Here is a 23,640-nt window from a genome sequence, read left to right on the forward strand (position 1 = left end):
TTGCTCAAAGTATGGTTACAAGTTCCTTGAGAGGTACTCAAAGCCTAAATAAAGGATTAACTGTACATTTACTCCAGTTTGGGGGATTAGAAAGATTTTATCCCAAACAACTGGGATTTGGCAATTTTGTGAAGTCTACTTTGCTAAGTTTCAGCTTCCTTTATCGGACTTTCATAGAGAGACTGAAAGTTTGATATAAGTATGAATTTATTGACATCAATTTCCTTAAGCTATTATTCCAACACAGAGAAGGTACTGAAGAGCTGAAGACAATGATAATAAACCCACAAGATCTGAAGTTTGCAAGGCCTACTCCCTTCAGAGAGAGAGAGATGAGTAAGTCTTCAAAAAGAATTGGAGACTGCTTTCAATTATAGCAAGAAGTAATGACAGTTTGACAATTTAAGCACTTTATCCAGAAACATATATCTATTCCATTGATACCAAATTGATAACCATATAATTGCGTTTGAAAATATACAAAATATTTGTTGTTCTTACATACTGAAATTAAAACCTAATTTTAAAAAGTGTACAGTAAAAACAGCGTAAGGAAACCTACAATATCCATGGTAAGTGTATTGTTTTCCATTTTACTGTCAACATCAAATTCTATATTTGCCTTACTGGTTACAAATATATTTTAAATATTTCAAGGCCATTTACAACACTGACTACTTTACTAGGTCCAACAACACTCCAGCTTCCTGAAGGCGGCCAGCACTGGACGTGGAGTCTCGGCCCTGCAGCTCCGCACAGCAGTAGCAGCTCTGGAAAGAAGTCACCAACCAGACACCTGTAAACTATCGACTCTTGTTCTTTTTAGAATTTCCCTGTGCAAAGAAAAACATCAACAATAAGAACAGAAACTTCTAGAAAAATAATTCATACAGTTTATAGATTAAGCCATCTGGAAACCATATTTCACTCTGTAAAACTTTAGATTTCAACTGGAAGAACAGCTGATAACCGTGCATTCCTAACTTTTATTCAGAAAGCACAAAGCAGACTGTCACTTTTTTTTTGTCTTTTTGCCATTTCTTGGGCCACTCCCACGGCATATGGAGGTTCTCATGCTAGGGGTCCAATCGGAGCTGTAGTCACCAGCCTACGCCAGAGCCACAGCAACGTGGGATCCGAGCCGCGTCTGCAACCTACACCACAGCTCACGGCAATGCCGGATCGTTAACCCACTGAGCAAGGGCAGGGACCGAACCCGCAACCTCATGGTTCCCAGTCGGATTCATTAACCACTGCGCCACAACAGGAACTCTCAGACTGTCACTTTGAACTCTCTCCACTTTCTCCATCCATGGACCTTACTTCCCTGGGGTCTGAGGACAGGCAACAAAGAGAGAGAAGAAAGCTATTTTGGATTTATCAAACCTCAGCTATTCACTTTGTTGCAAAGACAAGGCAGTTTATGATTTAATAAAGCTGAATAAAAAAAAATTTTTGTCTTTTTAGGGCCACACCTGAGGCATATGGAAGCTCCCAGGCTAGAGGTGGAATTGGAGCTGTAGCTGCTGCCTACACCACAGCCACAGCAACACCAGATCCGAGCATCATCTGTGACCTACACCACAGCTTATGGCAATGCTGGATCCTTAACCCACTGGGCAAGTCCTCATGGATACTAATCAGCTTCTTTACCACTGAGCCACAAAGAGAACTCCTAAATAAAACATTTTAGCCTAAACATGTTCCTTTGGTGTTTTAAAAGGTCTTAATGGGTACTAATTTTAAGTATGTGCCAACTAACACCCAAATGGCAATGATTATCTGTCAGAAGGAAGCTCAGACACCAGCTGAGAAAAAGTTAGAGGGATGATGTCTTAACTTCCAATTCCTTCAGACGTGGAGATTTGGACTTTCCAGTTTTATGTAACTTTTCTTCTTTCTGGAGGAGTTCCCTTTTTAGGAAAACTTTCTAACTAAATTCCTATACTTAACTATTACATATAAAAACATTTTTTCATGTAAATCCGAAATGATTGCAGATTACAAACATTAAGAGCAATTAATTGCAAACAAATGGTTTCAGGATGTTTACTTGGTATCCAATGGAGACCCATGTCAACTCAGCCATAAGATGATGCTATGGCAATTTAAGCTACTAATAAATGGGGGGTGGGTGTGGGGGGAAAGAAAATATGGGGACCACTGGATGATCAAAGAAAAGTTAACAAGAGAAACGACAAAGTGAACAAGGATCTCTAACTGTTTCATTAATGACAAATATTCTAAGACTATTCTAAGACTAGATTAAAAAGTTACTTCTAAAGTAGCTGCAATAACAACACCCTTTGGGACCATGAGCTTTGCTATACTCAACACTAACCCTTCTCAATTCAGAATCTGATGCCTTCTGCAGCTCTGAGGTTTGAAAACTTTCCCTCTAATCACTGCTACTTTTTTCAAATGGTAGGTGCTGAAGCAGGCTTTCTCCTACTAATCATACAAACTTATGTGCTTTCTACATGAATTACCTATTGCCCTGACAGAATATCAAGAGACCAAAATGGTTAAAGGGGGCGTTCTTCAAGAGGACCAATACCCAACCCCCCACCTCCAAGCTCAAGTTCCTGAAGCCCAAGTAACTGAAGAACCCTAATCAGAACCACATTGGCTGGTTACAATCACCACATGATGTCCCAGAAAAGCATCATAGGACTCTGAAGCAGCCAGAGGCCGGTCAATATCATGAAACTACACTGAGAAACAAAATTACAGAACAGAGATTCTAGTGAGTTAACATTTCCAAGGAGACACCAACTGAGCACAACGCTGCTCTGCACCACCACTGAAATGACGCTGAAATGAAGCTGTGGCTTGTTCATCTCCATGTCCTCCCCAGTGGCAGCACGCAGCAGAAACTCAATGCATGAGGCTAGAGCAGTAAGGGGCAGCAGGGGATTTCAATGAGCACAGGCTGGAGACAGTAAATCCAAGCTGCTGACGGCACAGCACTGTCTGAGTTACCACAATGTGCCAAGCATCTAATATGATGCATGAAACCATCTCTTTGGCCTCTTGAAGCTCACCTTTCATGGTAAGAGTACATATGGTGTGATACAACAAAGAGAGATGATATGTGGATATGCATTTCCAATACCAAACACTACCCATATCTACCAACCCCAGCCTGGACAAGCAGAGGCTTTATGGGAAATTAAATCTAAGAAGTTTCTGGAATTAAAAGGACAAGACAGTTCTAGGTTATATGGATACACATGAGAATAAATTTGCTAAAGAAGGTTATTCTTTAAAAGCACCATTTTAGATTCACATAAATAAAAAGTAATCCCCATCATAAACCCTCTAAATGTCCTCCTAACTAATAAAACAATAGCAGAAATGCCCCAAATGCCAAAAAGCAAGGGACGCAGAGGTCAGACCTTCTCTTAATTTATAACTCAAAGACTTTTACTTTTGGATTAGGGGATAAGTGAAATGATTTATAAACACTTCCAATCTCTTAACCTTGCTCCTGAAATGCTTAGCAATGAAATGCCTTATATGAAATGCATTAAAATATCAAATATTACATCACAGAGAGGCACTCCCCGCCTTCTCCTACCTTACTGGACATCTTTAGTGTGTCAATCTCTTCTCTCTGTTTAGACAATGTCTCATTCATGCTGCACAGGTGGTCACTCATCATACTTAACTGATCCTCATAACTCCTCTTGGTGGTTGTCAGCTCATCCTAAATGGCGAGGGAAAAAAGAAAAAAGAGAAATCAAAACCCCACTAGTCATACCACTCTAAAGCTTTTTTTGTTTGGGGTTCTTTTTTTGCTTCTTTTTAGGTCCACACCCATGGCATATGGAAGTTCCCAAGCTAGGGGTCGAATCGGAGCTACAGCTGCAGCCACAGCAACACAGGATCTGAGCCATGTCTGTGACCTACACCACAGCTCACAGCAATGCTGGATCCTTAACCCACTGAGTAAAGCCAGGGATTGAACCTGTGTCCTCATGGATACTAGTTGGGTTTGCTTTGTTACTGAGCCACAACAGGAACTCCCTAAAACTTTTTTAATTTACAAAAAAATTTTGGAAAAGCAACCTATCAAGATGACCTAGCTGGGAGTTCCTGCTGTGGCACAGCAGAAATGAATCTGACTAGTATCCATTAGGATGTGGGTTTGATCCCTGACCTTGCTCAGTGGGTCGGGGATCTGGCATTGCTGTGAGCTGTGGTATAGGTGGCAGACACAGCTTGGATCCCTTGTTGTTATGGCTGTGGCGTATCCAGCAGCTGGAGCTCCAATTTGACCCCTAGCCTGGGAACTTCCACATGCTGCAAGTGCAGCCCTAAAAAACAAAACAAACAAACAAAAATGATCTAGCTGATCAATTAACATGAAGGTTAAGCCAAAGGCCTAACAAGAGAACTAAGTGAAAAGAAATAGGGAAAGGTTTTTCTCAGCCTTCAAAATATGTTTTGAATTTCTTTGCAAAAATAAAAGTCTCCTTCTATGCTGGGTATGACATTGTCACAAGAAAACAAGAGGGCTGCATGATCTTTCCCAATTCCCCCAGGTCTTTGAGAGCCTTTGGAGAGGTGGGCAAGAGGGGCTCTGGCACATTCCCACTGTCCCACAGCCAATGATGGCCCATAGCCTTCTGGGCAAGGCCCACCCTGGAAGAAGTGTCTTCCTCTCTCTCCCCATCTCTCAGACTCTCTTTGGCCTTTTCAAATCTAATCCTGTGTTCCTAGCTGATCTGATAAGCTAATCTGAAACCACAAGGAAGCACATTTTGCTGTGTTAATGAGTTATTTCTTTGCCTGTATCACGTTGATAGTTAATAGGGGCTTTCTGGAAACAAGGCTTTAAAACAAAGTAGTGAGTAAGGAGGTACATTTTGCAGCCCTACCTTTCAGTTTACATCAGTTTTATGAAACAGTAAAAAGAAGGATCAGAGGCAACAAAACAGAACAAGCCTACCACCCACCATGACAGAGATTAACAGAGAGGAGGAGAAAACAGAAGGACTACGGGTAAATCAGTGTTACTCCAAGAAATGCTGACTATAAAATGATTTACAATTAAAATCAAGTCAGAGAAAGAAAGAACACAGGCACTTCTTGCCTGACATAAGCGAAATGTTACTTTAAAAAGAGTGAGAAATGAAACGGTTAGAAAAAGTTATGTCTAGAGGTCAGAGGCCACTATTTTAGAAAGGAAACGCTGATTTTTTTGGCCCAAGAACTTTCGATGATAAAACATATACTAACTGCTTAGGTAATATGAACTCACCTGAAGTCGGCTGATGTTCTGACTGGCTACTTTCATCTCTTCTGTCAGTGCCTCCTTAGACTTTTCAGCCAAGGCCAGTCTTTTAGAGAGTGCCCGGCACTGTTAAATCAGAAAACATTCCATTACCCCAGGGACCACAACCCCAAAACAAATTTACTTCGGGGAAGGACACCAAAAAACAATCTCCACATCCGAAAGTACTTCCTCCCCGTCGCTTCCACAAAGGTCTGCTGAGTATCTCGGGCCTCGTACCACACACTGCAGTAGTACATGTGAGAGATACGTGGTCCTCACACTGATGTTTTTTCCTAGCTCTAGGCTGATGACCAGTGGTTACAAAAAACACAAGAAGTTCCTACATTTACCCAATATTTATTTACACCCACACTGGATGAGAAGGGAAGTAATTATTTCAAAAGTTATCAATGGCATTACGCAATATAAATCCTAAGATATTTTTCTTGTGTTTTAAGTCCTTTATTGAAGAGCATAGCACAGGAACAATAAAAGCTTTACACTCATACTCTCCAGGTGAAAAAAAAAAAAATGAGTGCAGGATTTTAAATTGCTTTCTTTGGGGGTTCCAGAGGCTATCCAGAGACAGAATAGATCAAGGAAAAAAAAAAAAGAAATAGCATTGCTCAAGAGGGTGTGCCATTAAAAGGATCACTAAATTTTCTGATAAACCATGAAACTGACATGGAGGATCTGTTGAGACACATTTGAATACTGTGTCACCATCAGACACTTGGACTAATCATTCCAGTAAAGGTGTACAGAGGGTCACTGCTTCCTGTTTACAGACAAGGGAAAACTAGAACAATTTAAAAATTCTTGTATCACAATTGTGCTGAAAGAATTTACCAAGATAAGCAAATCACTGGGAAATAAAACAGCCTCAGAAATTCCCCAGTTACTCATTTCATTCCTCACAAGAGAATTTCAGGAAAGTTCAGCCAACCAAATCACCCACCCTGTATTAACCACACGTCTGTGTGCTCAGCACTAAACCTGGAAAATTTAAGAGGGAGAGCGTTTTACAAAGCACAGGTCCTCAAGAGGATGACAATCAAGTCTGGGACAGTAACTCAGAAGGCAGTCAGGGGTCCAAACCAGGAAACGATTAAGCAGCACCTCGTGGATGCTCGGATGTTAAGCACTGCAGCAGCTCTGTACTAAGTGGTCCAGCTTGCTGCCCTCCCCATTTTCTAGAGCCCAACAGCTATCAGTATTGGCCTTCTTATCAACCAGGTATGTGACGTTGTTGACAACACTAAGCTGGGCACATCATTTATTTTAGCAGGAAAAAAAGAAGCAAAACCCCTCGTCATTCCTAGCAACTTCTTCCTATCAACTTCGCCTTCTCTGTAGAATAGGAGAAAATCACAAAGTCAGGTCCCAATAAAGGGTGCTGTCTTTTCTTTGTCAATTTTCTCAACAGCATCACATTCTCCCTCTGACATGTGTAAGTGACCTTTTAATAAAAAGTTTCAAATCAGAGACCTTACAGGTATGTTAAGTGACATCTATTCTATCTCATCATTTGTTTCTTTTTGATATCTCTAATTCTTCCTTCATTTTCTCCTCTTCTAATCAATAAATTGTGTATAATTTTATTATCTTGCAAAGCATTTTTCTAATTCTCTTAATAAAGTGAATTATTTGGTGAGAGAAGAAGAAAATATAGCAAAAGTTAAGATTTTAGGCATTCCTGCTGTGGTGTAAGGGGATAGGCAGCATCTCTGGAGCGCTGAGATGCAGGTTCTATCCCTGGCCCAGCACGGTGGGTTAAGGAGCCGGCTGTGGCTTGGATCTGATCCCTGGCCTGGGGAACTCCATGTGTCATAGGATGGCCAAAAGAGGGGAAAAAAAATTAAGATTTTGTATCTTTTAAAGATAGAATGAAAGAGTTACATTTTGCATTTTATCATTTACAGAAACTCATTTCCACAAGTTGTCATTTAGAAATTAGAGAGTATTTAAAAGAGAGAGTATGTGAACCACGCATATTTTGCTTTAAATTTCCCTAAAGAAAAATTTCTTGACCAATGACTCTTACCTGCCTATCACTCTATAATCTATGATAATAATGCTCCAAAACATGTGACATAACCATAAGAAAGGCTACCTGTTGTATTTACCGCTTTTTTTTTTTTTTTTTTTTTTTTTTTGTCTTTTTGCTATTTCTTTGGGCTGCTCCCGAGGCATATGGAGGTTCCCAGGCTAGGGGTCTAATCGGAGATGTAGCCACCGGCCTACACCAGAGCCACAGTAACTCGGGATCCGAGCCGTGTCTGCGACCTACACCACAGCTCACAGCAACGCCGGATCGTTAACCCACTGAGCAAGGGCAGGGACCGAACCCGCAACCTCATGGTTCCTATACGGATTTGTTAACCACTGCGCCACGACGGGAACTCCTTTACCGCAATATTTGTGGTTGGTACATGGACCAATCAATATGAACTCTAACCAAATCCATATTGCGGATACAGTGACTAACCTCTCTCTTTTAGTGAACAGCAGGCCAGGACAGCGACCTAGTTCCCAAAGGGATTAGGGAGAAACAACCCAATCCAATTAACGCTCCACTCACCTCAGCATAAAAATGCACTGACTTACTGTCAGCCAGCTGTAGCTGAGATGTCAGTTCCACTATCCTTGCCATGTAGTGATTTTTAATTAAGTCTTCACGAGATTCCACATCCAGAACCTAAAGAGAGCACACATAGCTCAATAAATAAATTCCACTGAGATGAAGCCATTCTAGGAGGAAAAATTAACATCACTTTAGGAAAAAAAAAAGACATTTTGTACATTCTCATTTGAAATCTGATGGGGAATCTGAGTGTTTTCACCCCTCAAAAAACTTCAGACAGGGCAGGTAAATATACATGGCAAATTTCAGTCAGCACCCTGCCAATCTCACAAAGAAGCTGTGGCTTCAAGAGAACAAAGCAGAAGTGAAGCATTGGGAAGCCCATCAGCCATGGGGCCAGGTCTCTCCTTTCAGTTTATTTTTTTAGCCACAAACCTAACTTTCAAAATCTTAATCTGTCTGACTCCTATGTCCTCCTTTAATTGAAGGGAGTGTTAGAAAGGAGAGTATTTACTGGAACTCCTGAAAAATACAAGCCTTCTTTTTTCCCCCCAAATTATCTTAAGACAGCTTTAACACTCTTTAACAAATTAAATTATTTCTGTAGTGAACAATATGGCCCTTGTCCCAGACTAGTTTTCTTACTAGTTACTCTAGCAGCTGAGTTTAGTTTAAAAATACACACAGAAGTTCAAAATTACCTAAAGTATAAGGCCAATAAGGAAATCAAAGAATGCAGTGACCTACTTGAACTATATTTACCAGCTCACCATACTGAGTGGTAAGCTAACTGACTGCAGTTTCTCTTAAGGGTTATTTATAAGTTTATATCCTGTAATATTTCAAAACTAAAATGTGCAACCCTATCTGATAAGCCCCATCTGTCCTGGGTTCACTTACTTGAGTGCTGAAAAGAACTACCAAACCCACTGATGGTCAAGGCCCTGAAAAGCCCTGCTTTCCCAGCCTGCCCACTGGGAGAGTAATAGCTCACAGCCTCCTGCCACATGCCAGCAAGATGACGGCCAGGCCCAAGCCACACCTTGTCAAACTGCCAAGTCAAGTCAGTCAAGGAGGCCATAACAGAAACAGGCTGTAATTTGCTGGTGACAGTTAAACTTGACCCAGAGAGAAAGCAACATAGAGCCACGTTCACTAGAATTGTCAGAAAACACAATTAGATAAAGCTAACTTTTGCACACTCGGCCCACAAACGTGGCCCGATATTTACTAACAAACATGATGTTAAGCATACATTACCTCACTGTCGGATGTCCTGGTTAAAATCCCAATCTAGAACATAAGGGAGAAAAAACTTTAGGACAGACTGTTTACGCTTCAGACACAATAGCTTAAACATTTGTAATATTTTCTTTTCTTGGTTCACACTGTTTCAAAGCACACTAACAGTGGAGTTCTAGAAGATTACCCATGATCAATCATCTCACCTCGGTAGATAAATAATCACATTTGTATTTCTGCCATGAGGTAGTAATGGATAATGACCATTACTATTTCCTATGTCAGAATGCTGTTAGCCATTTTCATTAAAACCCAACAAATTCTCTGGGAAAGAGAGAGGAAAGACAGTTTTCAACTCCTCTTGTCACTTCTTCACTGTTTCCAGAGCAGCAGCCAAAAGACAAGACATAAAGACAGTTTTATGGTGACCATGATAAATTAATCATTCCAAACACAATACACAAATAGTAAGCTCTCTGACTGAAAGGTCAAAAGGAGAAAGAAGATGGAGTTCCTGTTGTGGTGCAGTGAACATGAATCAGACTAGGAACCATGAGGTTGTGGGTTTGATCCTTGGCCTCGCTCAGCGGGTTAAGGATCCGGCGTTGCTGTGAGCTGTGGTGTAGGTCGAAGATATGGCTCAGAGCTAGCACTGCGGTGGCTGTGACATAGGCCGGAAGCTGTAGCTCCGATTAGACCCCTAGCCTGGGAACCTCCATATGCCACAGGTGTGGCCCTGAAAAGACAAAAGACAAAATAAAATAAAAAAACAAAAGGAGAAAAAAGAAATATACTTTTGATACAATTACATGAATTTTTTTTTTTTTTTTTTTTTTGTCTTTTTGCTATTTCTTTGGGCCGCTCCTGTGTCATATGGAGGTTCCCAGGCTAAGGGTCGAATCAGAGCTGCAGCCGCTGGCCTACACCAGAGCCACAGCAACGATCCGAGCCACATCTGCAACCTACACCACAGCTCACGGCAACACTGGATCCTTAACCCACTGGCATGTCTTAAGCTCAATAACTGTAGGAAACTAGTGGAAATTCAGTTAAACAATATCCTCAAGAATATTACTATGAACCATGAGTAGTAGATGAATGTTATATTCATCTAGCTATTAATAGATCTTTTATAAAACTTTTTTTTAAATAGAGGAGCCATAATATTTTACACACTGAAGCAGGAATAGCAATTAGTCTTTCAGTTAAAAACTGTTTATAGTAGAAAATGTGGTACATATATGAAATGGAATACTATGCAGCTATCAAAAAGAATGAAATAATAGCATTTGCAGCAACATGGATGGACCTAGGATAAGCATACTAAGTGATGTAGGTCAGAAAAAGAAAGACAAATACCACATGCCTATCACTCACATGCGGAATCTAAAATACAACACAAGGAGTTCCCATCATGGCTCAGTAGAAATGAATCTGACTAGTACCCAGGAGGATGCAGGTTCAATCCCTGGCCTCACTCAGTGGGTTAAGGATCCAGCATTGCCATGAGCTGTGGTGTAGGTCACAGATATGGCTCGGATCCAGTTTGTGGCTGTGGTGTAGTCCAGAGGCTACAGCTTTGACTCAACCCCTGGCCCGGGAACCTCCATATGCCATGGGTGTGGCCATACAAAAATAAAGTACAACCCAAATCAATATATCTATGAAACAAAAACAGACTTACAGATATACAGTACAGACTTGTGGCTGCCGAGGGGGAGGGAGTAGGGGAGGGAAGGACTGGGAATTTGGGATTAGCAGAGGCAAACTATTATATACAAAATGGATAAACAACAAGGCCCTACTGTATGGCACAGGGAATTATATTCAATAATCTGTGATAAACCATAACGGAAAAGACTATGGAAAAAAAAATATATGTACAACTTAGTCACTGTGCTGTATACCCGAAACTAATATAACATTGTAAATCAACTATACTTCAACAAAATTTTTTAAAAAATAAACAGAATCACAAAGGCACAAAAAAAATTGTTTATAGTAACATGCTCATCATTTTAATGTTAGCATTCAAATATGACTACAACTGGCAAAATAAACCACAAGCACACATCTATTCTGCCTCCCCACCCTTATCCCTCTACTCCCGGGTGATGGTTTGAGAATGTGAAGTCCTGTGAAGGAATGGAATCACATAAATGGAAGAAAAATTTATAACATTTACCATTTCAAAGTTATCTCATAGGCTGCTGGTGAGAATAAATATAGCCCTTTTAGAAAATAACTTGGTCAGAGTTCCCTTTGTGGCTCAGTGGCTAATGAACCTGACTAGGATCCATGAGGATTCGGGTTTGATCCTTGACCTTGCTCAGTGGGTTAAGAATCTGGCATTGCAATGAGCTGTGGTGTAGGTGGCAGACGTGGCTCAGATCCTGCCTTGCTGTGGCTGTGGCGCAGCCCTAGCCTGGGAACCTCCACATGCCACAGGTGCAGCCCTAAAAAGCAAAAAAATTTAAAAAAAATAACTTGGCAATAAAGATGAAGGAACTTGAAAACATTCATGCCTTTTGATCCAATAACTCTAACCCTGAAGAGTTAGAAATTATCTGAGGTGTAGGAAGGATCTCATGCATAAAAATGAGATGTTTTTGGTTGCATCGTTTGAAACTATTTTCTCCCATTCTGTAGGTTGTCTTTTTGGTTTTTTTTTTTTTTTTTTAATATACAGTTTTCTTTGCTGTGCAAAAGCCTGTCAGTTTGATTAGGTCCCAATGGTTTATTTTTGTTTTTATTTCTGTTGCCTTAGGAAGCTGACCTAAGAAAACATTTGTATAGCTGATATCAGGGAATATTTTGCCTATGTTCTCTTGTAGGAGTTCTATGGTATCTTGTCTTATGTTTAAGTCTTTAATCCATTTTGAGTTTATTTTTGTGTGTGGTGTGAGGGTGTTCCTGTTTCACTGATTTAGATGAGGCTGTCCAGTTTTCCCAGCACCACTTGCTGAAGAGACTGTCTTTTTCCCATTTTATATTCTTGCCTCCTTCATCAAAGATTAACTGACCACAGGTGTCTGGATTTATTTTTGGGTTCTCTTTTCTGTTCCATTGGTCTGTATATCTGTTTTTGGACTAGTACCACACCATCTTGATTACTATAGCTTTCTAGTATTGTCTGAAGTCTAGGAGAGTCATGCCTTCAGTTTGGTTTTTGTTCCTCAGGATTGCTTTGGCAATTCTGGGTCTTTTATGGTTCCACATAAAGTTCTGGATTGTCTGTTCTGTGAAAAATGTCATGGGTAATTTAATAGGGAGTGCACTGAATCTGTAGATTGCTTTGGGTAGTATGGCCATTTTTACGATATTTACTCTTCCAATCCAGAAGCATGGACTATCTTTCCATTTCTCTGAATACTCTTTAATTTCCTTGATTAATGTTTTATAGTTCTCAGCATAAAAGTCTTTCACCTCAACCGTACAAATGTTTTCTTAGGTCAGTTATCATCACACATGACCCAACGGTGTTCAATACTAAAAGTTTCCCACGTCCCTGGAAATATTTCTCACATACATATGTAAGAATAGTGCTCTCCACTGAAAATGATCAAATAAAAAGACAGTCCTCAGCTTTCAGCACTTGACATTAACGACCCAAATACAATATTTTCCAGTACTTCAGAAAGGCAAGTTGCAAACAAGTAAGTTTGTCAGCTAATCTGCTTTCTGACACCCATCAAAGCACAAGGTCATGTCTGATTAAAAGGACAGGGTGTGGACCTAGAGGTCCTGGGTTTGAACCCTAATTCCATCACTTATCAAGTGCATGACTTCAGATGAGTTATTCTACCCCTCTGATCCTCAAGTGTCCTCCTCTATAAAATGAAGATATGATGGTACCTACAATCTCATATGATCTGTATGAGGACTGAGTTAATAACACACTGAAAAGTCCTTAGAACCATGCCTGCACACAGTTACTGCAATCACTATCATTGACATCAATGCCTTCCCTCGTTTGGTCCCACAGTTACACTCTGGCCAGCACAAACTACTGCTAGTGCAAGTGAGAGGAAAGGGAAGAAGCAGATGCAAAGAAGCAGGGAGAGAAGACAAGATAAAGAAGAAATCAGACCCAATGGAGAATGGAGTCCATCCGACCTGATCAATGAGACAGACTCTGAAGGGAAATCCAAAGATAAGCACTGGCAGTGTTACATTTCCCCAAATGGTACCAAACAGATGTCAGAATTCTGCTGTTTGTAAAATGTCCTTCTAGGCAGTCATCTTCTCCAGGCAACCTGCAACACCTGCGGCTGGGACTCAGACTTGCCAGTGGGGACCACATAGGGATCATCCAGTGAGTACAGGGGGCCATTTGAAAAATTTCAGTTATTTTTGTCCCTTATATTTTACTATGAATTTTCAAACATACAGAAGAGTTGGGGGGAGTTCTGGTTGAGGCGCAGCAGAAACGAATCCGACTAGTATCTGTGAGGATGTGGGTTCGATCCCCAGCCTTGCTCAGTAGGTTAGGGATCCGGCATTGCCGTGAGCTGTGGTGTAGGTCACAGATGTGGCTTGGATCCCACATTGCTGTGGCTGTGGCGTAGGCCAGCAGCTGTAGCTCTGATTCGACTTCTAGCCTGGGAACTTCCATAGGCCACAGGTGTGGCCCTAAAAAGCAAAAATACATACATACATACATACGTACATACATACATACATACAGTATTATATTAAAAAAAAAGAAAAAGAAAAAGTTGGGGACAAAAGTATAATAGCCACCAGCTGTGTACCCACCGCCTATACTTAATAATTAACAACTTGCCATTTTTGTTTTATTTATCTGTGAGTGTACATATCTCCTGAACAATCTGAAAGTAAGTTTCAGACATGATGATACTTTACCCTAAGTACTCTGGCATTTATCTGCAAAAAAAATTAAGATAGTCTCCTAAATAATCATAAGATCATTATCACACCTAGGAAAACAGATAATAATCCAGATACTGGATACTGTTAAGGTACAGTGAGGTCTGTAGACACATCTTGAAAATAAGAATTAACTTGTATATTATTATCAGGTAAGCTCTGAATCAGATGCAGTGTGGATGTGAGAAGGACCATGACTTGCTCTTCAATAGCATCAGTGGGCTAGAGAGGTAGTCACGTGCCTTAAGACAAGGCCTTCAAGAAGTACAGGGCTCTCCTCAAGTTTCTCAAAAAATGCTTGCAGAAATACACTTAATGAGAACCTTCTAATTTTAAGGTTTTTCCTTCCCTTCCTGATTTTTCATTTTCTAGATTTTCTAATTATTTTTCTTTTACAGTGGGCAGGAATATTAAAATCAGAAAACTTTCCTCAATGTAATTTTGAATTCTATAATGGCAATAGAGATGTTTCTTTACCTCCTAAATCACTGTGGTCAAGAAATATAAAGTTACAAAATAGCTTGTGAGTATATTGCCTTATGAAATGTAACTCACCTGATGGGTTTCTGTGTTATACGTAAATCATAAGGCTTCACACTATCTAGGAATATATCATATAAGTGGTTAAAAATGGTATTTGTGTCACTTCTAGAAAAAGTTCGGCATTTAGTCCTTGGTCAGAAACATAACCCCCATATTACCAATGTTTCAATGGAAAAACAAAATCATCTTAAATTTGATTTACTATATTTTCTCTGTCAACAAAGCCCCTACCATGGGGAAGCCTCACATGTAAAAGCAAAGGGAATTAACAGAGTTGCTCTTTGAAGAGAGCACCCATCCAGCTTTCCAACCTGTTTTGCTTTTGCTTTTTTTTTTTTGCTTTTTAGGACAGCACCCACGACATATGGAAGCTCCCAGGCTAGGGGTCAAATCAAAGCTACAGCTGCCAGCCTACATCACAGTCACAGCAATGCAGGATCTAAGCTGTGTCTGTGACCTACACCACAGCTCACAGCAAATACCAGATCCTCGACCCACTGAGCAAGGCCAGGGATTGAACCTGCATCCTCATGAATACCAGTTGGATTCATTTCTGCTGCACCACAACAGGAACTCCCCAACCTGCTTTTTCTATAGCACATGAATCATTTCTGTTATAAAGTGATGTGTAATTTAGATGGTTAACACTGAACACTAAGCTGGATCCCTCCCAATGAGCATTAAAAAAAAGAAGACACTTACCAGACTAGTGCTGTGAATGGGCTCCAGCAGAGCCTTAGCTGATGCTTCCTCCTGGCCTGAAGCAGTCACCACAGCAGCGCTTTCCTGGGCCAGCCCGACTACCTGCGCACTACTTGTACTCTTCAGTTTATCTGCAATTCGCTGGTTTTCTTTCTCCAGCTTGATTTTAGCTAACTGTGCTTCCAACATCCAATGTTCCTTTTCCTGCTCTAATTTAGAGATCTTCTCCAAACTCTGCTGAACCTTGAAAGCAACAAAGAGTTCTACGCCTTAGAAGATGATGCAGACAAAAAGCAGGAAAAAACAACAACAAAAAAATACTTTATAGAATGTTAACCAAAACTACTTCACAAATGTGAAAACAAAAAAAGCCTGATCTTGGAATAGGGAAAGTTTTATTAAAGAGGATACAAAAAGCACAATCATAAATTTGAGAAACTAAACTAGAATGAAATAGAAAAATCTCTATACATCAAAAGGTATAGCACAGAGAGTGAACAGGAAAAGTCACAAAGTGGAAGAAGCAACAGAGGACTAATAACCTGAACATATAAGGAATTTCTATAAATCAATGATAAAAGACAGAAAACCCAATTGAGAAAAAGTCAAGAGACTTGAATAGGCACTTGAACAAGACTACAAACATAAAAAAAGAAGGTACTCAAATGACTAAATGAAAAACAGAAGATACAAAGATGGGCATATTTATGGAGCAATTAGAATTATCATATAGTGCCAGGGAAGTGGAATTTGGGATAATCACTTTGAAAACTATTTGTCCTGATCTTTGAAAGCTGAATATAAAATATCCTATACTCAGCAGTTCCACTTCTAAGTATATACCCAACAGAAATGCATGCATGTTTATCAAAAGACAAGTATAAGAATGTCCATAGCAGCCCCATGATAGCCAAACACTTGAAATTACCTAAATACTCATAAAATGGATAAATGGATAAATTATATATATTTTTGTCATACAATAGAAAACTTAACAGCAATGAAAATGGACTGATTACAACCACACATAACATGGAGGAATATTACAAATATAATGCTGAACAAAAGACATCTGAAAGAGATGTTTCATAATTCTCATTTAATATAAAGTTCGGCATCATGCAACAAAACAAAGAACACAGGATGATGGTTATCTTTGGGGTAAGAGGAAAGTAGTAACTGGAAAGGGGTATAAGGAAGGCTTCTTGGTCCTGGAAATTTTTTTTAAAGTTATACCTTACAAAAAGAAATGTTCATTTTTAAGAGTTCCCATCGTGGCGCAGTGGAAACAAATCTGACTAGGAACCATGAGGTTGCGGGTTCGATCCCTGGCCTTGCTCAGTGGGTTAAGGATCTGGTGTTGCTGTGGCTGTGGCCGGCAGGTGTAGCTCTGATTGGGTCCCTAGCCTGGGAACCTCCATACGCCTAAAGCGTGGCCCTGAAAAGTGCAAAAAAAGAAAAAGAAATGTTCATTTTTAAAATTTTTATCTAGCTACTGTTACATTAATTAGCATGTTTACTTAATTCACTGGAATATATAATAATTTATATACTTATCTTTATACTTCTAGTAAGTTTTTATAAAAAAGCTAATTATCAAGGCAAATAAAAACCTAAGAATTAAATAAAAATCAAAGCAATCTTAAGAGCGAATTCCAAATGCTTTACCAACTATCGTGGTTGAGCAATTACCACATACCAGACATTGTCCATAATAATTTCCTGCCACCATCCCACTGAAGCCTCCAAACAGTCCTACAATTGTCACTTCTCAAACAGGAGAACTAAAGTCCTAGGAGCTCAACCACCTGCTAGGCTAAGAAATGGCAGAGCCAGGATTTGTGATCTCATGTGTCTGGCTCATAAGTCTGGTTCTTTTCACCATTTCACACAGCCTCCCAATGGCACAATGAAGCCCTATGAGACCCTGAAAGGCAGAAACTACCCTCACTCTGCGAGGCAGGATGTGAGACCCCTGCTTATCAGTGCTTATCAGACAAGCCTGCAGCTCTGAAGTTAGGCAATTCCGCCACTTACCTAGCTACTTGGTATAAAAGCTGCCTAATTTCTCTGAGCCTTAATTTCCTCACATAAAATAAGAAAGAGATCCAAAATAAATTTTTAAGATATTCCACATTTCACTCATTTGTTTTGGGAATTTTGTTTTTAGGAATTATTATGTGTATTAAATTTTTAGTTTCAACATCTCTCAAATTAATATCAAAAAGATAAGTGGTCCAATGAAAATAAAGTCAGCACAGGCAAAATACTGTCTCAGATGAATTCGTGTTCTCTTTAAAATAAATATTTCTCAAGCTAAAAGCAAGCCAAGTATTAAGGTGATGAAATCTCTGTCAAAAGTTAAACCGGTGTTGGTTTATACTAACTTCTGAAAAAGACAGTAGTGCCTACCTTCGCCTGCTTCCCAGAATCGACCCATCAAATTGAGTATTGGAAAATTTTCATTCCTGCTCATTTAAGAAATACAAATTACTCACTGAGTCTCTAGTCCTCCCCCTTTTTTGCCTGATTACTTCAAACATTTAAATCCAGTTACTAAAGAATTAATCACCAGGGCAAAAGTGTGTTGATATTACTTTAGTGGCAATTCTAACACTCACTGAATCAAGATGAATCAAGATGACTTTAGAGTATCAAGAACTATTTTTCAATGAATTTTACTTATGGCATGTGCTAATTAACTTTATATATTTATTTATCTGACCTTTAAATCACTCTATGTGTATTACGAACCTTCCACGGGGGATTTAGTGTTTATGCTCTTTAACAGGTACCGTGATTTTCCAGGTGCCATACCTGTTGTGTAAGGCCTTCTCGACTTTCTGTAGAGCTGAGAAGGACCCGGCGGTTTGCCAGTGCTTCTTCATAAGGCACAGATTCCAAGAGGGGCTATGAAAAAAAAGCATCACAAGAATTAAAGAAAAAGGTCACACCATTTCCCTGATCTTACAGATAAGAATGCTAAATTCAGTTTGATAATCAATTCAGATGTTTGCCAACACAGACTATTTCCTTCAATACATGTGAAAAGGAACTTTAAAAAAAGAAAAAGAATGCAGGAATTCATATTAATTTATAAGCTACACTAGCTAAAACCACAGGACTTGCACCAAAATAGACACATGAAAGAACACCATTGAAAATCTAGAAACAGATGAAAAAGTACACAGAAAAGTATATTATGTGTATTATTTTTAAGTCAATGGGGAAGGGATAAACTGCGTAAATCATGCAAGGGTAACCACTAATAATTTAGAAACCACTAACTATGTAGACCCCTATTTCAGAATAAATAAATTCAAGATGGATTAAAGATTTCAATCTAAAAATTTAGATCACAAAAATACTTGAAGAAAATAAAGGTGAGCACTTCTATAATCTTGGAAAGTGCCCTAATTTTCCAAGATTCCCCTGGCTGAGAATCAGCATGTAAAGAAAAAAAACTGGTTTGATAAGATAAAAATTGAAACTTCTAGGAGTTCCCTGGTGGCAAAGTGTGTTGAAGACCCAGTGTCACTGCTGTGGCTCGGGTTTGATCCCTGGCCTGGGGACTTGCGTGTGCCACAGGTGTGGCAAAAAATAAAATAAAACTTCTAAAATTTGAAAAATTACTACAGCAAACTGAAGGAAAAATATTTCTAACAAAAACTAAAATCCTGAATACAAAGAGAGCTCTTTCAACCCTATTCTACTTCAATAATAAGCAAGAAATGCAAATTAAAAATAATAAGAAACCTCTTTTCAAAATTCCTACTGTGGTGCAGTGGGTTAGGAATCCGACAGCAGCAGCCTGGGTTACTGAGGAGATGCAGGTTTGATTCTCACTCAGTGCAGTGGGTTAAAGGATCCAACATTACCACAGCAGTAGCAAAATTCTCAGCAGCAGCTCAGATTCAACCCCTGGCCTGGGAACTTCCATATGCCAGGGGTGTGTCCATAAAAATTTTTTAAAAAGAAAAGAAAAAGAAGTCTCTTATCTTTGAGTGTAGTCTGGAAAAAAATGTGTCAAAATTTGAAACATTCACAGACTGAACCAGCAATTCCATTTTAAGGAATTAGTCATAAAGATGTAATTAAAACAATTAGATGAATACAGGGAGATAGGTAGCCTTATACTTGTTAGGAGTGTACAACCACTGTTAAGGGCAATCTGGCAGTAAATATTAAGACTTAAAATGTGCAAGCCGCATTATCCAGAGCATTCCAACTCTTAGCATTCCATACATATACCCAAGGAGGCATTTAGAAAACTATCTATTGCAGTGTAATTGTAACAGGAAAAAAACTGGAATCAACCCACCAAAAAGGGAATACCTAAATGAACTATCCATGTTATAGAATTATATACTGTATTTAAAAGGAACATAGTAGCCAACATATGTATTGATATAGACAGATACCTAAAGCTTTTTTTTTTTCCTTTTTTCTTTTTTGGCTGTCACACTGCATATGGAATTCCCAGGCCAGGAATCAGGTCTGAGCCACAGCTGCAACCTAAGCTGCAGATGCAGCAATGCCAGATCCTTAACCCACTGTGCTGGGCCAGAGATGGAATCTGCATCCCCATCCCAGCATTTCCAAGACATTGCCAACCCTGTTCCACCACAGCAGGAACTCCTCTAAAACATTTTTTAAATGAAAAAAGCAAGCCACTCAATGAAACATGCATTTAAGTTAAAGAAAATAAACTTCAAAAAATCTATATATTATATACACTTCAAAGTTTATACAGATGAGTATAAATACTCCAAAAGAGTCTGGAAAGTTACACACCAAGCTGATAACTACAGTTACCTCTGAAGAGGAAATGTAACTAGAGATTGTAATTTACCTATAATATTCTTGTGTAAAATAAGAATGTATTTATATATTACGTGCAACTAAAAGTTAAAAAGAAATGAGAGGATGAGCTCCCTGGTAGCCTAATGGATTGAGGATCTGATGTTGTCACTGCTGTGGCATGGGTTTATTCCCTGGCTTTGGAACTTCTGCGTGCTGTGGGTGCGGCCAAAAAGAACAAAGAAAGAAATAAGAAGAAAAAGGTAAAAACAAATGCACAAAGTTACGTGTACAAGAATACCCCCAGAGTACTGTATGTAACAGTGAAAATTAGGAAGCAACCTAAAAATCCACTAGCAATGGACTGCGTAATTAAATTATTATACATTTACAGAATGAAACACTATAGATGAAATACTAGATGCATTAAAATGAATTAAAATGCATTAAAATATCTATTTATAGATATATATTTTTGATATATAAAGATATCCACAATACATTAAGAGGGGGAAAAAAAAAAGATTCTAAAACAGTATATGCATTCAGATACATTGCTTTTTACAGCGTGTGTGTGTTTATGTGTGTGTGTCTATGTCTGTGTGCATGCATACATGCATACACATTAAAATCTGTGGTGGGGGAATAGATATACTCTAACAAAGCTATGAGTAGCTACCTTTGGGTGGTGGAATTTGAGGTGACCATAATTTTCTTCTTCATGTACTGCCATTTCTTCTGATCTTTTTGCAATGATCATGTATTCTTATTATATTCATAAAAAAATGGTATAAATGTATTTAAATGTTTTTGTTTCTACAAGTTTAAGATTTTCCGAAGTGTGACACTTACTGGCTGCCTGGCTATCTCACCCTAAACACTCTACCAGGACATGGAAACATAAGCCTGTGAGGTGAGGTTTTGGTCCCTGTCACATCCTCCTCTCCAAAAACTCCCCACCGCTGTCAAACACCTGTGCCTCTTTTTTTTTTTTTTTTTTTTTTTGCTTTTTAGGGCCACACCTGCAGCATATGAAAGTTCCCAGGCTAGGGGTCGAATCTGAGCTGCAGCTGCTGACCTACGCCAAAGACACAGCAACTCCAGATCCAAGCCACATCTGCAACCTACACTGCAGCTTGTGGCAATGCTGGATCCTCAATCCCACTGAATGAAGTCGGGGACTGAACCCACATCTTCATGGATACTAGTTGCGCTCATTACCACTGAGCCACAACAGGAACTCCTGTACCTCAAATTTATATAAAACCCAAACAACATGAGCTGTGGGAAAACTCTTGCCATTCACTGGAATTATTCCAGATTTCCCTTCTGATTTAAATGTTAACAGCAGCTCACAAACCTTTCTTACAGCCTTCATATAGGCAGCAGCTTTTTTCTTGTACTGCAGCATGCATTCAGCTGAAAGAGGACTGATGAATCCACTCGCTGCCTTAGGCCCATAGCTCAGGGAAGCAATGAAGTAGTCCACATTGTTGCTGAAGAAAGATGCAATCTAAACCAAGTGTGACAAGAAGACAGATTCTGTTTTCCAATAATATATCTAAAGTATATATCTAATAGTTTTCAGAGCAAAGTTAAAGATACTGAGAATGGAAATGCAATTTCAACACCTGCCCAAAAGCCCACATTTATTTATTTGAAGAGAATACCTAGGCAATGGTTTAAAATAAACACAACACCAATATAAATTTTGAGACCAGATTTGTGACACATCTTAATCTAGACAAGTTCTATTGTTCCTGAAAACCAAGGCTGACTCTGATCTATTATGCAGACAATGTTTATGAGCTATTTACCTCAAGAAGTCTGCCCTGCTCTCAAAATATATATGTTTGGGTTTATACATCTCATTTTCATTTTAACTTTAAATGTTCCATTTTCCAACACAAGACATGACACAGCATTTTGATATATAATCTCTACTTAAATTTACTTCTGTAAATCTCAATCTGCGCATTACAAATGTAATAGGAAAAAGAAAAGACTGAAAATTCAGTAGACCCCTATCATTTATAGATTTAACATTGGCTTAATCTATGTTATCGACAACAAAGATCCATGACCGTAATTCTGCCCAGCCCTGATACTGAATCTTCAGTGCTACATGAAATGGTGATATAAATTGAAATGTATAAGAAAGTTCTTAGCTAGAAAAATTAAAGTCTTAGATGCATTAAAGAGTATTCTATTTCAATAAATAAGAAAAAGTGACTTGTGAAACAAGAGTATTCTACCGTGGCAAAAACTGCTCAAAAAGTAAGCACTCACTCACCAATGGTCTAAAAGGATGCCTTTTGCCTTAATATTTTAATGCATCAAATGAAATTCTAGCTTGGGTAGTTTTCAAGAAAATGAAAACTCTAAAAATCTTGAGCTGTATATTCCTCGCATACGACATATATAATCACATAGGCAGTGTCCGCATTTAGGATATGGTAGTATATCTTGAGGTTACCTTTCTTTCCTCTCTCTGATATTTCTACATTTCCCAAATGTTCTTTAATATGCATATGTTACAATTTTCTAGTGGGTTTTCTGAAATTACAAATGATAAAATTTGGTTTAATGAAATCACAGTAGCTAAGTGTTAATTGCCATCGATTAATACTTAGTTCGGATACTTATTTTAATTAGAAATTTCAGAGTGACAATCAAATGTCTTTCCTTGGGACAACCTTTAAGGTTTCAGGCAAAGCAAATCTAAAATAAGCTATGTAGTTGATGGGTATCTAATAGTCCAGAGTTCTCAAAGGAAAGTGACAAATGCAGAGACTCCTGTAAAATGTCAACATTCTCTTTTTCCAAAATTTTTCTTAACTGAATCAAAGACAGAATCAACATCAGAAAGCTTCCAGCATGTCTATAGATGAAAGTGTTAAAGAGGAGGAAGTGGGGATGGTCTTCTGGCTAAGGAATCCCTTAGGCACTGATCTGAGAGCAGACAGAATCTAAAGATAACATCTTTTAATTACAGCCCCAAACTATAGCGAACTGTCACTAAGTAGTAAGTACAGTGAACTTCTGACTTTGGGAAAGATGACACTGAGTGTCTAACATTAATCTATGATCATTTCTGATTAACTTAAACCACTTGGGGGAAAAAAGTGTGCTCTTAATAACGTCAACCTGTCAGAAAAAACAATGGTATATAACAGACAGAGATTAGCCTTTCCTTGAGAAATTAGGTGGAGTCTGCTAAAATAAATGGGCTACCATCGTCCTGAACAGTCCTTTCAGTTTTATATATATGGGTAGTTCTCAAAGAAATCTCGGTCATTAAAGGCTTTGATGAGAACCATCTGAACATACACTCTTAGATTATGACATCTACTAAAACCACTTATCCAAGAAAGGACGATTTCTAAAAAAACTGCACTCTGGTCAGTTTATAATAATAATAAAGTACTTAACAATCTGAATGGTCATTATCTAATACTAAGAGTTCAATAAGAAGACACATGTTGAAATCACCTTAAAAGAACTTATTTAAGGTAGAAAACCACAGAGGTAGAATTATTACAAGTGTTAACAAAAAACTTAGATGGAAAAAAACAAAATATTAACAAAAGTCTCTTAA

General features: G+C 38.8%; 1 protein-coding gene across 3 annotated transcripts in view; it reads right to left on the reverse strand.

Annotated features, from left to right (window-relative positions):
* Window positions 1–189: 189 nt before the first annotated feature.
* The window catches only part of PPP1R21 (protein phosphatase 1 regulatory subunit 21), a 71,713-nt gene continuing 48,262 nt past the window's right edge, over window positions 190–23,640 (reverse strand). For 2 of the 3 annotated variants that reach the window (XM_003125155.7, XM_085019345.1), the window contains exons 15-22: window positions 21,403–21,555; window positions 18,060–18,152; window positions 15,243–15,485; window positions 9,126–9,158; window positions 7,863–7,979; window positions 5,267–5,365; window positions 3,581–3,709; window positions 190–833 (exon numbers count right to left, since the gene is read on the reverse strand). In XM_003125155.7, coding sequence (XP_003125203.2) covers window positions 804–833; window positions 3,581–3,709; window positions 5,267–5,365; window positions 7,863–7,979; window positions 9,126–9,158; window positions 15,243–15,485; window positions 18,060–18,152; window positions 21,403–21,555 — 897 coding nt within the window. In that variant the 3' untranslated portion in view covers window positions 190–803. Of the gene's footprint in view, window positions 834–3,580; window positions 3,710–5,266; window positions 5,366–7,862; window positions 7,980–9,125; window positions 9,159–12,467; window positions 13,684–15,097; window positions 15,486–18,059; window positions 18,153–21,402; window positions 21,556–23,640 lie in introns of those variants that run through there. The other variant, XR_014841978.1, reaches the window with a different exon arrangement.

This window comes from Sus scrofa, chromosome 3 (assembly GCF_054392235.1).
Source record: "Sus scrofa isolate SSC_HxYL_T2T_F1_AM1 chromosome 3, Sscrofa_HxYL_maternal_Yorkshire_Landrace_v2.0, whole genome shotgun sequence".
Classification (NCBI taxonomy): domain Eukaryota; kingdom Metazoa; phylum Chordata; class Mammalia; order Artiodactyla; family Suidae; genus Sus; species Sus scrofa.